This window comes from Chionomys nivalis, chromosome X (assembly GCF_950005125.1).
Source record: "Chionomys nivalis chromosome X, mChiNiv1.1, whole genome shotgun sequence".
NCBI lineage: Eukaryota > Metazoa > Chordata > Mammalia > Rodentia > Cricetidae > Chionomys > Chionomys nivalis.
In genome coordinates, this window is record NC_080112.1 from 75539019 (window position 1) to 75554875 (window position 15857).

Genomic DNA, 15857 nt, shown 5'->3' on the forward strand with positions numbered 1-15857 from the left:
TGATATGAGTTAGCTATTGTCTTACCTATATAAAGCACCAGAGCCCAGCCATATTTGTCTCTTGAAACAGTTTGACCTCTGATCTTCCCTTGTGGTAGGAAGTCCATGTTGCTTAGTAGCGTGTCTTTTCACTTCAGGTTACAGAATCTTCAAAAATCAGCACCACAGTTTTTCTTCAGTCACTCAGCTATTTTAGCTCAAATTTACATTCATATTTATAGACGTTTCAGTATAGCACAGTAGCTTAGTTAACCGCATAGATATGTGATTATGTTTAATGAGACCAAAGTCTTACGTTTGGTGCTGACCTAACCCTTGATGTCTTGATGGTAGATGTTACTCACAAGAGCTAGTTAAGGAAGTAAGGATTAATGTGACAAGCATTCCTGGAAATTGAGGAAATTATTTCAAGTGTAATTAGCACATCATCTTTTATAATAAGACTAGAAGATTATTTTGTGAAATGTAAGACATATATCTTTGGTTCATTGTGCCTTCATTTGGTTATTTGTGCAATATTCATTTCAGCCTCCACTTTTCCTGACTGCAGTCAAGGCTTTGTGTGATTCAGTAAAAAGGAAAAGAATGGCAGAAGCACACAGATCTCTGAATTTGAGGTCAGCCTGGTCTGCATAGCCAGGTCCAGGACACCTAGCACTACATAATGAGATCCTTTTTCAAAAAAGAATAGGAAAGAAGGAAAGGAGGGAGGGAACAAATGAATGTTGACAGGCAAATGAATGCAGAGAAAGTTTGAACAGTTCCTGTTTGAGAAGTACTACAGAAATTTTCTTTTCAAGAGATAATGTCAGTGCTAGTTATAATTGTCTTCTTGGGGTCTCGAGAAAGCTAAATGCATACTTGGATATTAAGTGACAATTCCAGCCCCATTTTAGAATTTGTTAAGCTAATTCTCTTGGCTAACCCCTGTCATCCTTTTTACCACCTCTTAACTGTTGGCCTTAGCCTGTGGAACTAAGGAGTACTAGGCTCCTCATTAAGTCTGTGTTGCATTACTTAAAAAGCCCAGAGGTTCTAAGAGTGAAAGTCCACGGTACAGCACAGCTCATTGGCAGTGTGTGGGCCATGTCTAGCCTCTGAGACGTTTGTGTTCAATTGTCCGGTACCACCCCCGAGGTGGAAAAGATTAGAAAGAGCTCTTGTTATGCTTCAGAGATTTGTTAAAATTAAAATAACTGCTGTTTGAAATTTGAAAAGTTATACTCTGTTTTCACCAGGCTACTAAGTATATTCAACAGAAACACAAAGATTTATTCTGCATCATCTATATTACTCTTCTCTGTCATTTTTTTTAAAAGACAGGATCTTACTATGTAGCCCTTGCTAGCCTAGAATTCACTCTGTAGACTAGGCCACAGAGATCCGCCTGCCTTTGCCTCCTGAGTGCTGAGATTAAGGACGTGCATCACCACTTCTCTTCAGACAGACATTTTCTCTGATCATCTGAATAATTTTGTACCTATAAAACTAAAAATGTAAGCCCAGTTTTATGGGCTACAACTCAGAGTCTCATGTGTTCTAGGCTAGCACTCTACCAACTGAGCTGCATCCCCAGCCCCGGTTTTATTAGTTTCTAAAAGTATTTTTATAAGATATAGATTTATCTCATTGTAATATATCTGTCTTATTTTCATCCTAATTTGGACACAAAACTGTTAAATTAATAGGTTTAAAATATTGTTTTACATATGAAGATGTTGTTTATGTGGTGTGTGATTGAAACTCACACATACTAAGCAGCTGTACTACCACTACATTCCCTGTCCTAATGTGGTTGTTTGTAAGGAGATTTTAGAGATTCATATTTAAATATTTGCATGCAAAGTAATGAGTGTTTGGGATTTGCTTCAACATTATCTGGATAGAGGGCTAGGAGTACAATCAGTAAGAATGTAGATAAACAAGACCCAGTTGTTGTGGCTCCTATGCTCATGGCCATCTGATAGGTTGGGACAGGAAGACAGCTTGTGTCTAGGACTTGTATGTTAGCTTGAGTGACAGCAAGATTCTTTCTGTAAAAAATAAAATAGAGCTGGGCGGTGGTGGCGCACACCTTTAATCCCAGCACTTGGGAGGCAGAGGCTAGCTTGATCTACAAGAGCTAGTTCCAGGATGGACTCCAAAGCTACAGAGAAACCCTGTTTCAGAAAAAACAGGATGATCCAGGGGTAGTGGTACATATCTTTAATCCTAGTACTTGGGACACAGAGGCAGGCAGGTTTCTGTGGGTTCTAATTCAAGGCTAACCTGGTCTGTATAGCAGGTTCCAGGCCAGTTAGTATTGCATAGTGAGACCCTTCCTTGAACAAAAACAGGTGAGCCAAATGTTATTGATAATAGTTTAATCTCAGTGAGGGTGAAACATGTTGCTGTCCCATATATATATATATATGTATGTATAAGTATATATATTTTAAACTTTATAGAATAAGTTTAAGAAATTAAGGCCTCCTTTGAAAACAGTTTGAAATTGTTTCAGTTTAAGACTTGTATAAAAAATTAAGTAGTAACAGAATATTAGAAATGGGTTAGATCAATATGTAAGAGCTAGCCAATAAGAGGCTGGAACTAATGGGCCAGGCAGTGTTCAAAAAAATTAAGTAGTAAATTTCTTCAAATTTTCTTTAATACTTTTGCAGTCAATTAAAATATATGAAAAGTAGTTTTAACATCATTATGTTTTTGGTAAAACTTATTACCTGCATTGTTTTTCTTACCAATGTTTTCAGGAATATATTCTGTACTTGTGGCCCTGATGGCCGGCAAAGCAGAAGTAAGATATAACCCAGCTGTTATTCAACCCCCAATGATAGCAGAGTTTATCCGAGAGCTTGGATTTGGAGCCATGGTGATGGAAAATGATGATGAAGGGGATGGCGTTTTGGAACTTGTTGTAAGTAGGAACTTTTGTATGATTAACCGACTTCTAACAGAAACTTGGAGAGGCTTTCAGAGAAAAATTGTTATAGATATAGGTAACTAAAACCTTGGAAAATAGGGCATATAATGAAAATGAAGGAAAGTAAAAGATAGAAGGCTTTGGCTTAATGGCAGTCTTCAAGCATGGAATGGAATTATTATCTTTTTAAAAACCAAAAATAGGTGTGGCTCCTTGCAAGATGACTCAGCTAGTAAAGGTGCTTGCCAGTAAGTCTGATGACCAGAAGTTTGTCTTTGTGACCTACATGGTGAAAGGAGACAGCTGACTCTGTAAAGTCATCCTCGTACATCATATGTAAATAAATGCATTAAAAATAGTGGGGTGCGGTTGTGGATGCTCATAATTTCAGCATTTGGGAAGCAGAGATAGGATTCCTGATTCCTGGGAGTTTGAGGTCAGCCTGCACTACATAGTGAAACATTGTCTCAAGGAAAGGGAAAGGAGGGAAATGAAAGAAAAAGATAAACCAACTTTGTATAAAGTAACTCTAGTGTAAAGAAAAAAATTGAAACTGATGGGTTTAAAAAAATTAAACAAGAGGACACAAAAAGTTGGGTAGGGAAGGGGGTGTGGATATAGGAAGAATTGTGGGAGATGAGGTTGATATTATCAAAATACATTGTACGAAATTCTCAAAGAACTAATGAAGTAAATAAAAATAAAAATTGAAAAACAAAAATATATTTATTTTTATTAATTAAAGTTATCTTTATACAATATATTCTGATTATGGTTTTCCCTCCCTTGTTTGCTTCCAGATCCTTCCTACCCTTCCAACTCTTTTTTCTCTTAAGAAAACAGACAAGCAAATAGAAAAGGCAAGAATAAAACAAAATGAATGAAAGGACAAAAAACTAATAAAGAGCATGAAAAGGGCATAAACTTGTACACACAGAAACAGACACGCATATATACACACACAAACCCATAAAAACACAAAGTACTAAACCATAATATACAAAAGAAAGTCTAAACAAAGCAATATGAGACAACAAATCTCCAAAACTACTTTTGAGTTTGTTTTGTCTTGGCTATCTACTGCTGGGCATGGGGCCTGCACTTAAGTGGGGTTTGGATACTCGGAGACTCTTGAAGAATCTAGTTTTTTCTTTGTGAATGGTTGTTAATTGGAAATAGCTTCTTGATTGGGAATGGGAACTTGTGTCTACTTCCCCTAAATAATGAAACCATTGCATGCTAAGAAATGTTTTTCATGAAGGAGTTTTTTTGCGCTCAGTGAATTCCAGCCATCCATTCAGGGCAGACATTTTTGCAGGGGCTATTTCCAAGGTCCATCTGACAGGTGAAATGCTCAGTTCTCTGGAAAGGAGGCTCTGAATGAGCTCTTTGTTCTGTGGTGTCCAATGGATACACTGTTGTTTTTCTTCATCGTTGTGGACTCTTAGTTCCCTCCCACAGAATGGAGAGGAAGAGAAGAGAATGCAACAGATTGTAATGCCACACAGCTTGCTGTTTTTTTTTTAATCAAAATTCCTGATTTGGTTTTGAATAAATGCTTCCTGGATATCTACAAGTTGAAAAACAAATTGGTTAAGACAATTTAAAAACCTTTTCTTGCTTTTATGGAGGAATTTTAGAGGCATTTACTTAACTTTTTACTTACTTAAAGTATTTTTATTTATACATATGTGTGTGTTTCTGTATATATTGAACATGCCTGCAGGTATCTTCAGGAGGCCAGAAGAGGATGTCATATTCCTTGGAACTGGAATTACAGGCAGTTATGTTAACCCATTTGGGTCTTAGGTAAGATCAGCAAGTGCTCTTAACTGTTGAACCATCTCTCTAGCCCTTATTTACTCAAAAGTTTCTAAGTGGGTTGGACAGATGGCTTAGCAGGTAAGAAAGAACACTGGCTGCTCTTCTAGAGGACCCAGGTTTAAACCTCAGCACCTACATAGAGGCTCACAACCATCTGTAACTCTAATCCCAGGGTATTTGGCACCTTCTTCTGGCTTGCAAGGGCACCATACACACGTGATGCAAAGATATATGTTGGCAAAACACACCTATACACATAACATAATTTTTAAAAGTTTTATTTGTATTTGTGTGTGCATACACTTTAATATATGCCACATGTATTAGGGTGCCCTTGGAAGCCAGAAAAGAGTGAATTTTGTGTTCAGCTACAGATGCTGTTTCATTAATCCCAGTGAATAAAGTAGAGTAATAAAGTAAGATATCCAGTTTGACCCTCTGGCCTTCATGCATGTGTATGCATTTAGACATACACAGACACAGACACACACATACACGCTTGTGCGCATGCACAACTTTCCACACATAAACACTTACACATGCACACCATATATGTATGTACACAACAAAAAATAGAATTCTTTTTTCTTTATTAAGTTTTTATCAAGATAAGATATGACTCACATATACTGAATAAACTACTCTGACAATGTAGCACTCCATGGCTTTTAGTATATGTGTAGCTTAGTACAGTTGTCTTCAGACCCAGTTCTTTTTATTACCCCTGAGAATACATCAGAGGTAGGGCTGGAGAGATGGCTCAGTGGTTAAGAGCATTGCCTGCTCTTCCAAAGGTCCTGAGTTCAGTTCCTGGCAACCACATGGTGGCTCACAACCATCTGTAATGAGGTCTGGTGCCCTCTTCTGGCCTGCAGACATACACACAGACAGATTATTGTAGACATAATAAATAATTTTTAAAAAGAGGTGGCAGTCCCTCAGAAAAACAAGATTCTAATGATCAAATCAAAATATATTAATTGCACCGATATCCTGTGTTATGATAGTCCTTTTAGTTAGAAGTGCTAACTCCTTATGAACTGAAGAAAAGGGATAGTTACAATAACAAAGACTTTGTTTTTAAACAGGTAAGAGGAATGACGTGTGCCTCGTGTGTCCATAAAATCGAGTCTACTCTCACAAAACACAAAGGGATCTTCTACTGCTCTGTGGCCTTGGCAACCAACAAAGCACATATTAAATATGATCCAGAAATTATTGGTCCCAGAGATATTATCCATACCATTGAAGTAAGTGCCGTGACTTTGCTTTTCTGTCTTAGCTTTCCAGTCAATACTTCCTGGAATCACATCTGGTTTATATTTATATTAGATATAGACAATGAAAAGACTCTAACCCCTTTGACTATTTCACATTACAACATTAGTGTAAGTGTGTCTGATTTTGTCCCCCACCCACACCATGGCTTTCATCAGGGAAATTTAGACAAAGGTACATTTGCACCATTAAATTGTGAGCAGACTTAAGCTGAAACTATCAATCAAAGTATTTAGGGAATGGATATAAAGTACGTTATAATATAAAGAAGACTTAATCACTATGAAATTAGAACATCATACTAGATGTGTTATGATTTGTTGTTAAAGCAAAACAGAACAAAATAAAACAAAGACACTTTCAAGTTAAAGTTCAACTGCCAAACCCTTTTATTTGTACTAAATTTATCTTGTGTTCTTCAGTATGTCTTAAGCAGAGATATATATATGTGTGTGTGTGTATACATATATAATGCATATATATATATATAATGCAAAGTTTTAGTGTGCTACGAAGTTGGTGTTCTGATGATTGAAAGCATATTATACTTCAGTTAACACCCTATCCATTTAGGCAGCAATACCATTGACACCTGTGAAACAGGCATTACTGATGTCCTACCCTAGCCACTCTCAGAAGGTACTCAATAGTGCTACCAAGCTTCAGTTCTGGATTCTCACAGCAGAGCTACCATCTTATTTCAGAGGTGAAACAACCTGAGAACTTACTTGTTGAATCCCATCAACTTGATCCTGATCACTCTGCCCCCAGACTCATTTGCTCTTTTTTTACCGTGTTACACTGTTAACAGCTTAATGATGGTAGCTGTCTCCCTAGCAATTGAAAACATGGTGTCTATAACTGTCTGTGTGTGCATCTTGGGTGTAGTTCTCTTTTTATACTAGTTGCATTGGGGAAAAGGATTTTTATTCATGTTCTTTTTATGATGGAACAAGAATGAAAACTATGTAGGCAAGGCCTTGGTCAATGTATGTAATGTAGTGCTATCTTTTCTGCACTGCCGGTGAAAACCTCTATTGCACTTGAGTGAAATTGCTAGTCTGGGAGGAGCAGAATAGACAGTAGCTAAAATCAATGAGCTATTAATTTAGAAACCAAAGTACTCAAGAGCAGGAAACTCTGGACAGCTTTATATTTCTGTTCCCCAGAATGACTTTTACTCAGGAATTGAACTGAATTGTTCTAAGTGGTAACAGCATGGCTTAGAGTATCTCTGCATTGAGTGAAATGACATTTTTCTTATGAATTTCCTTAGAGCTTAGGTTTTGAAGCTTCTTTGGTCAAGAAAGATCGGTCAGCCAGTCACTTAGATCATAAACGAGAAATAAAACAGTAAGTACTTTGGAATTGTTAATAAAAAGCATTTCAACTTCTTTTAGAAATTTGACATCCTGTTAGCATGTCAGTTTTGCTATAACATTTTTTAAGATTTACTTTTTAAAAAAAATATGTATATGTGTGAATGTATACCACATGTATGCAGGATTCTGCACAGAGGGCATGGGGCCTGCTGGTACAGGAATTATAGGTGCTAGTGAGCTGACATGGGTACTGGGAACTGAATTTCGGTCCTCTGCAAGAGCAATAGGAGCTCTTAACTGCTGAGCTATTTCTGCAGCCCCATGATATCATTCTTACACTGGGTGAGATGGTTACAATCTGGGTTTCTCTGTAGTACATAGAATATTTAACTTTTAGGTACTCACCAAAATGTGCTTTTTTTCTTTAAATGTTTCCCATATAAGATGGAAAAGGTCGTTCCTTGTGAGCCTGTTTTTCTGTATCCCTGTAATGGGGCTGATGATATATATGATGGTTGTGGATCACCACCCTGCAACTTTTCACCATAATCAGAATATGAGTAATGAAGAAAGGATCCGTTCCCCTATGTTCCTGGAGCATCAGATCCTGCCAGGACTGTCCATTATGAATTTGCTGTCTCTTTTATTGTGTCTACCTGTACAGGCAAGTGACATTAGCAAGTATATTTGTTTTTTGTTTTTTTTTTTTTCTTTTTTTTTTTTTTGGTTTTTTTCGAGACAGGGTTTCTCTGTGGCTTTGGAGCCTGTCCTGGAACTAACTCCGTAGACCAGGCTGGTCTCGAACTCACAGAGATCCGCCTGCCTCTGCCTCCCGAGTGCTGGGATTAAAGGCGTGCGCCACCACCGCCCGGCTAGTATATTTGTTGATAAAGAAAAAATAACCAAAATGTTGTTGGCACTGTTATTATCCATGGTTAAATAGATCATGGCCAGAAGTTGGTCATTTTATGCTGGGTACTTTACAAATAATTAAGATAGCTAATATACTCCATTTAATCCCTGAGGATATTATTTCACAATAAAGTGGAGAAAAATTTTGATTTTTAAAAACTGGATATTCCTGTCTGCTGTCATATATAATTTCATAGTTATTTCTGACTCTTTAGTTATTTGCTTTTTATACTTTCTACTCGTATTTTGAGATAAATTTTTACTATAAAAAGTTATACTAGCCGGGCGGTGGTGGCGCACGCCTTTAATCCCAGCACTTGGGAGGCAGAGGCAGGCGGATCTCTGTGAGTTCGAGACCAGCCTGGTCTACAAGAGCTAGTTCCAGGACAAGCTCCAAAACCACAGAGAAACCCTGTCTCGAAAAAAGAAAAAAAAAAGTTATACTACCATTTAATAAGTTCTTTCTCTTTATTTGATCGCCATTAAAGGTTTAAAAGTGAGGGATGGGGTGTAGTTCAGTGGTAGATTACAGAGAACCCCAGGTTCAATCTTAGCACCACCAAAAACCCCAAAGCAAAACAAAAGGCAATAGTGCTGGCAACTAATTAATACCAATTGCACTAATGAAAGACAAGCTCTCCTGTTATACTTCCCAACAGAACCCATGGCTTGTGATTGACTTTTGGAAAGGGGCTAAGTGTCATATATTTACAAAAGCCATTTCCAAAGTCTATAAATTCGTTTCCTAGCTTACTTGTTTAGTCTCAAAAAGTAAATTCAATAGCTATTTGTCTTTCCTTATGGGAGGAAGTAGCCTCTGGTTTGTAGAGGATGTTCCTAGTGTCTTGCACAGCAATTTGAAGCCCTTCTTTTGCATATAACTCTTCTAAAATGCAAACTTGCTCCAGCTCAAAATTTCCCCTTTACAGCCAGGTGTGGTGGTACATGCCTATAATCCTAGGAGTTGGGAAACAGACTAGGAAGTTCTCGTCAAGTTCAAGGCCAACCTGAGATACCTACGAGGCTCTATAACAACAAATAAAAAAATCCTCCTAGTGTTTATGGATTAGTTGAAAGGCAAAGGATGTAAACATTGATACTTTATGCTAAGTTTATTTAAGTATACATATGAATTTCAGTGTCTAAGGAAATCACTCTTCTATTACAGTTTTGTGGAGGCTGGTACTTCTACATTCAGGCTTACAAAGCGCTGAAGCATAAGACAGCAAATATGGATGTGTTGATTGTGCTGGCAACTACCATCGCATTTGCCTACTCTCTGGTTATTCTTCTAGTCGCAATGTATGAGAGAGCTGAAGTGAACCCTATTACCTTCTTTGATACGCCTCCTATGCTGTTTGTGTTTATTGCCCTAGGTCGATGGCTGGAACATATAGCAAAGGTAAAGTAAGGAAGCTGTCATTTGTGAAAATATTGGATCAGTCAAAGACCTTAATATTGTCTAGACAGCTTATTAGAAATATGTATTGACTTATGCAGTTAATCATTTTTGTTTTATCAGTATCTTCAGGAAACATATCAAATTTATATTACTGCCAAAAATAGTATACCCATGGTACTTTATGAGAGACATTTGAGAAGTACTTATATATCATATCAGATTATTAACTGAGAATTGATTTGGTCATGTGGCTTAAACTGATGTCAAAGTCCATCTGTGCTCCCATGCTGAGATAAAAGTCAGTTCTAACCCTGTTCCCTGGAACTTTATGTTTAGTAGAGTAGAAAGCACTGTACGCTTTTTCCCTTACTACAGTCTAGACAATCACTTCCTATTTCTGTCAAGTCACTGTGCTCTCATTTACTAAACCATTCTAGTTTTCTTCTCAATTACGTTTTTCCCCCAAATTTTTGTTTTAGATAATCCTACACTGAACATATTCATGTCTAATAGTTATCTCCTCTGAGCTGATTACCTTAGGAGTAAAAAAAGGGTATGATTGAGGTATTAAAGGGCATATATCTTTTCACGGTCTCATGCTATAAGCTGTGGGATATTTTGCCAGAGAGAGTTTGTCAGCACAGTGGTTTTGACCACAGCATCCTCAGCATTGCATCTTATCTAACTCCTCCTAAGATACTAGATGTTAAGTGCAATTATAAGGTGGCTTTAGTTTGTGTTTCTGACTAAACATTCCCCCTATATTGAGTATATTCCCTCTTGAAGGATCTTTTGCTCATGTATGAATTAGATTCCTGATATTTTTCTAATAATTGTATTTCTTCATAAAGTATACTTAGTACTTTTAAAATGCTTTTTGTAAGATATCCATATTCCAGTGCAAACTTTTTTTCTGATCAAATGTTTTTCTTAAGCTGATGTTTGAGTGAATGTTAAAGATTATAACTTTATGGTTTGAGCATTTTCTTTCTTAGTATCATTATTGTGCTTTAACTTATAGGGCAAAACCTCAGAAGCTCTTGCAAAGCTAATTTCACTACAAGCAACAGAAGCAACTATTGTAACTCTTAACTCTGAAAATCTCCTCCTGAGGTATTTATCTTCATTTCCTTTTGTAACTTGTTTTAAACATTTTATTCATTAATTTTACTGTGGTGAGTACACACATGCCATGGCACATGTGTGGGAGTCAGAGAACAGCTTGCGGGAGTTTCCTCCTTCCGTGTGGACCCTAGGGTTAGCACTCTGGTTGTTAGGCTTGGCAGCAAGCACTCTTACCTGCTGAGCCAGCCTACTGTATTTTGAGCTGTATCCAGAAGTAAGGAATGTTATAACCCCACATAATCTACCTCTCAGATTTAGCAGTTATCCCCATTTTATTTTTTCCCCATTTTATTATACTTTACTTCTAGCTGTTTCAACTTTCTTTCTGTGGTCGCAATAGGAAATCCCACTGATGTAGTTTTAGTGGTAAATTTTCTACACTATTTCTTTATAAAAAGACATATTCAGGCAATGTGTGTTGGTATATACCTGTAATCCCAACATTCTGGAAGATGAAGCAGGAAGAACAGGGGTAATCATGTCTTCTTCTTCTTTTTGGTTTTCTGTTTTTTTGTTTTGTTGAGACAGGTTTTTCTCTGTAAAACAGTCTAGGCTGTCCTAGAACTTACTCTGTAGACCAGGCTGGCCTTGAATTCACAGAACTCTATCTGCCTCTGCCTCCCAAGTGCTGGGATTAAAGGCGTGCGCCACCACCACCTGGCCTATTTTTTTCTTTTAGTATTTACTTATTTTTAAGTGCATTGGTGTTTTGCCTGCATGTATGTCTGTATGAGGGTGTCAGGTTCCCTGGAACTGAAGTTACAGACAGTTGTCAGCTGCCATGTGGGTGCTGGGAATTGAGCCCAAGTCCTCTGGAAAAACAGCCAGTGCTCTTAACCACTGAGCCACATCTCCAGCCCCCTGGTCATAGCTTTGAGAGTACATAGGCCAATCTCTTAGCATCCCTATATTGTGACCTAAGGTCTTGCTTTGTGGCTCTGGCTCCAGGATTTTTTCTGGTATTAGGAAACAGCATGAAGTCATTTAGTATGCCAAGTAAGTGCTCAGCTACTGAGTACTTACTTTATTTTTTTTTCTCTTAGTAATTCCTCCTTTGATTGAAGGAGGAAGTAAGTAAATAAGGAATGAAGGAGCTGTTCTATTTAAAAAGAAACGTAAGATACCTGATGGCAGTTATGTATAACTACTGAGGGTCTCAACTAACACAGGCTGATCTTGAACTTACTGTATATGGCCCAGGATGATTTTGAACTCAGAATCCTCCTGTCTCCACTTCCCAAATGCTAGATTACTTATTCAGTGACTATAGAATAAATATTTAGAATGTCTGCTTTGAGCCAAGACTTTGTTCATTAGTACCAGTGAGTAAAACTAATACAGATAGTTGTTGCTAGCATAAATATTTGTTCTAGGTTCTGTTGATAGTAATTATGGAGCTATAAGCTTGGCTGATCTCCAAGTTGTATGTGTGGCAGTTAGACCAACCAAGAAGCAGATGCCATGTGACGCTTTTTGTGTTAACTTGTGTGCAGTGAAGAACAAGTAGATGTGGAACTTGTACAGCGTGGAGATATAATTAAGGTGGTTCCAGGAGGCAAATTTCCAGTGGATGGCCGTGTTATTGAAGGACATTCTATGGTAGATGAGTCCCTCATCACAGGTACGTTCTTTCAGAGGATCATGGCATGAAAACAATGTGAATCCAAAGTGATCATGAAAAGCAGACACTAAAGCAGAACCAATATATGTATAAATCATGAGCAAAGAATATGAGTTTTTTAAAGAATGCCTTCAATTTCCTCAGGTTTACTATATTTTTAGGTACATTGTTGAAAACTAAACATTGAAGATTCTTTTTTTAAAAGATGTATTGATTTTTATTTTATTCATATGAGTATTCAGTTTGCTGGTAATTGGACTGCTGAACCATCATTCTATCACCCACACTGAAGATTCCTAAGGACTATAGTGCACAAGGATAAAGTTATTCAGTGCCTTGTAGAACCAGGTTGATTTTGGCAAATTTCCCGGGTCAGATAAATGTTCTGTTTTCCTGCCTTAGCAGCTGATGTAGTCCCAGGTAGGCCAGAGCTCTAAGTTTTCCACATCAGGGCAGCTTGAAGAAAGCGGGACTGTGAAGGTGTTTAGAAATCTTGACCAACAGAGTCCAGTGTGGATCAGAATCAAAATAACACCTCTCCCACATCTGGTAGTCCTAGCAGAGGCTGAGTTTATTAATTCCTGACTCTTGTTTCACAGTGGTGTGCTATTGCAGTTTGGATGAAAAGTTTTAATTCTGTATCTTAAGCTATGTAGTATAATTTAGTGACACTGACCCTGGCCTACTAAGCACCCTACTCCTATCCACTGTTACAGAGAACAACATGCTCCCACATTTTGAAATGCCCTTTGAGAACTTCTGATCTAGCCGCAGAATGAAGCTCCTAAAGTATCTGTCAACAAGTGCTAACATGGTCAGCCTTTCCAGTTCAAAGTCTATATCCCTATGTTTGACCTAAAACTGAGATGAGGAAGAAGGAAGGATGACTTTTACCTTTGCAAGTGTCCAGATTCTAGTTCTAGAGGAATGTGTTTTCTAGGTGTTTGTTTACAGTGAATGAACAAGCATCTTTCAAGAGGATAGTAATCATTTTTGTTCTCTGATTTTTTTTTTCTTCCTTCAGGGGAGGCAATGCCTGTGGCTAAGAAACCTGGCAGCACCGTGATCGCAGGTTCCATTAACCAGAATGGATCCCTCCTTATCCAAGCTACCCATGTTGGAGCAGACACAACCCTTTCTCAGATTGTCAAACTTGTAGAGGAGGCACAAACATCAAAGGTAACCTAGTCCCTAGGAGAAACAGAGGTGTTTTCTTTAAAGCTTTCTAGTATGAATCTTGATGTGTATTTTCTTTTGACCTAGTTACATTCATGTGGAATTTATTAAAATATTTCTGTCTATGTTAACTCCCAAATCTATCCTGTATTCAGTATTAGAAAAAAGACTTCAAGATACTCATTATTATTATTATTATTATTATTATTATTCTGAATTCTAGGCTCCTATCCAGCAGTTCGCAGACCAACTCAGTGGCTACTTTGTTCCTTTTATCGTCTTGATTTCCATTGCTACCCTCTTGGTATGGATTATAATTGGATTTCAAAATTTTGAGATTGTGGAAACCTACTTTCCCGTAAGTGACTTGCAACAACTCTTGACTATGTACAAAACACTTCGTGAATCTTTTGTAGAGTTAATTAAAAATAATTTTGAGAAGCTGGAGAAATGGCTTAGTGGTAAATACTGCTCTTGCAGAAGGCCCAAATTATATTCCCAGCAGCTATGTTGAGCAAATCACACCCATCTGTAACTCCAGCTACAGCAGAATGTGAGGCCTCTGGCTTCTGAAAATACCTGCACTCATCCTCACATAACCAGACACAGATACAGATACATAAGAAAAATAAAAAAGATGATTTTTGAGCCAGGTGTAATGGTACATGCCTTAAATCTTAGTATTCAGGAGGCAGGGTTGGGTAGATCTCTGTGAGTTTAGGGCCAGCCTCTGTGAGTACCAACCCAGCCAGGTATGAACAATGAAAACTTGTCTCAAAACAAACACACAAACTTTGGAAATGAGCAGTATTGGCTGAGAGTGTAGGTGTAGAATTCTGCCCAGCATTTGTTAAGCCCTGAGTTTATCCTCAGTATTAAAAGCAAGGAGGGAGGGAAGAAGGGAAGAAAGGAAAGAAAGAAAAAGAAATGAAGAAGAGAATGGAAAAGAAAATACAAACTTCTAAAGAAGAAATTCCCAGTGTAACAGTCACTCCTTGTACTTTGGGAATATATTTTAAGAGCCCCAGTGGAGGTCAGAAACCACCGCTATTACCTAACATTGTATGTGCCACCATTGGCCCCCTGTACAAACACTTGAATACAGATTGAATGTTTTTTCTTAGCTAAGCATTGTCATGTCCTGTGTAGTTTTGAGGTATGACAGCAAAACCAGCACAATTTTCTGTTTTGTCCTTTACATTGTTGTGAATAAAAGATTTGTTGTTATTGTAGATCTTAGAAAGCTTAGCATATGATTTTTTCTATCTGTGTAATCAAGAACTTTCTTCCTTTTCCTTAGAAGAAGCACGTATGTCATCTCTCTGTCATATCTGAATTGCAATCATGACACTTTTACATTTTGGGAACGCAGATTAATAAAACGGGTTCTACACAAGTGCTACAATGCTTCAGTAACTATTCAATAACCAGGAGACAGCTAGTAGGTTGCTAATGACAGATACTATTTATATAATGTGGGTATGCTGTTCACATAGGACAGAATAATACTTCAGTGTGCTTATTAGAATTTTGTGTGTGTGTGTGTTTAACATTTTTGGGACAGGCTCTCATCTTGTAGCCCTTGACTGGTTTGAATTTCTCTGTGTAGACCAGCTAGCCCACAGCCTGTCTCTATGTCCTCAGTGCTGGAACCAAAAGTGTAAGCCAATATACCTAGCTGGTAGTGACATTTTATAATGCTCATTTTGGGTAGCTTGTGAAGGTTAAATAAAATAACATACATTTGTGTGTATATGACACAGAGTCTCAAGGCCTTGAACTTGTGATACCAGAGATAACCTTGAACTCCTGGTTCTCCTGCCCCCACCTCCCAGTGTTGGTATTACAGGTGTATACTATCTCATCCACATAAGATAATGTATTTTTATTAATTAACTAAGTTTTTTGCCTGTGTATATGTCTATAGACCATGTGTGTGATCAGTGCCTGTGGAAGCCAGAAGAGGGTGTTGAATCACTGGAACTGTACTTATAGATGGCTGTGAGCCACTATGTGTGTGCTGGGAGTCTGAGTCAACATGTGGGTGCAGTGACTCGAACCTAGGGCCTTGTGAAGAACAGCCAGCACTCTTTTTTTTTTTAACTGAACAAGCACTCATAAAAATATATTTTGAACAGCAAAGAGAAGTTAATAAAGAAAGTGAATTGCATTAGCTTCTTCATTTAAGTTATTTTATACATATAGTTATCAAAAAGGTAGTAGGAGGGTTTTTTTTGCCATGCTGGCACAGGTCTGTTTTTATTATTATTTCCTCTC

The 15857-nt window shown here is 37.7% G+C and overlaps 1 protein-coding gene across 2 annotated transcripts in view; it reads left to right on the forward strand.

Annotated features, from left to right (window-relative positions):
- The window catches only part of Atp7a (ATPase copper transporting alpha), a 112886-nt gene that overhangs the window by 69606 nt on the left and 27423 nt on the right, over positions 1-15857 (forward strand). For both annotated transcript variants that reach the window (XM_057759037.1, XM_057759036.1), the window contains 9 exons: positions 2751-2914; positions 5833-5994; positions 7299-7375; positions 7789-8008; positions 9425-9658; positions 10680-10771; positions 12277-12404; positions 13429-13583; positions 13804-13938. In XM_057759037.1, the coding sequence (XP_057615020.1) occupies positions 2751-2914; positions 5833-5994; positions 7299-7375; positions 7789-8008; positions 9425-9658; positions 10680-10771; positions 12277-12404; positions 13429-13583; positions 13804-13938 (1367 nt within the window). The remainder of the gene's footprint in view (positions 1-2750; positions 2915-5832; positions 5995-7298; positions 7376-7788; positions 8009-9424; positions 9659-10679; positions 10772-12276; positions 12405-13428; positions 13584-13803; positions 13939-15857) is intronic.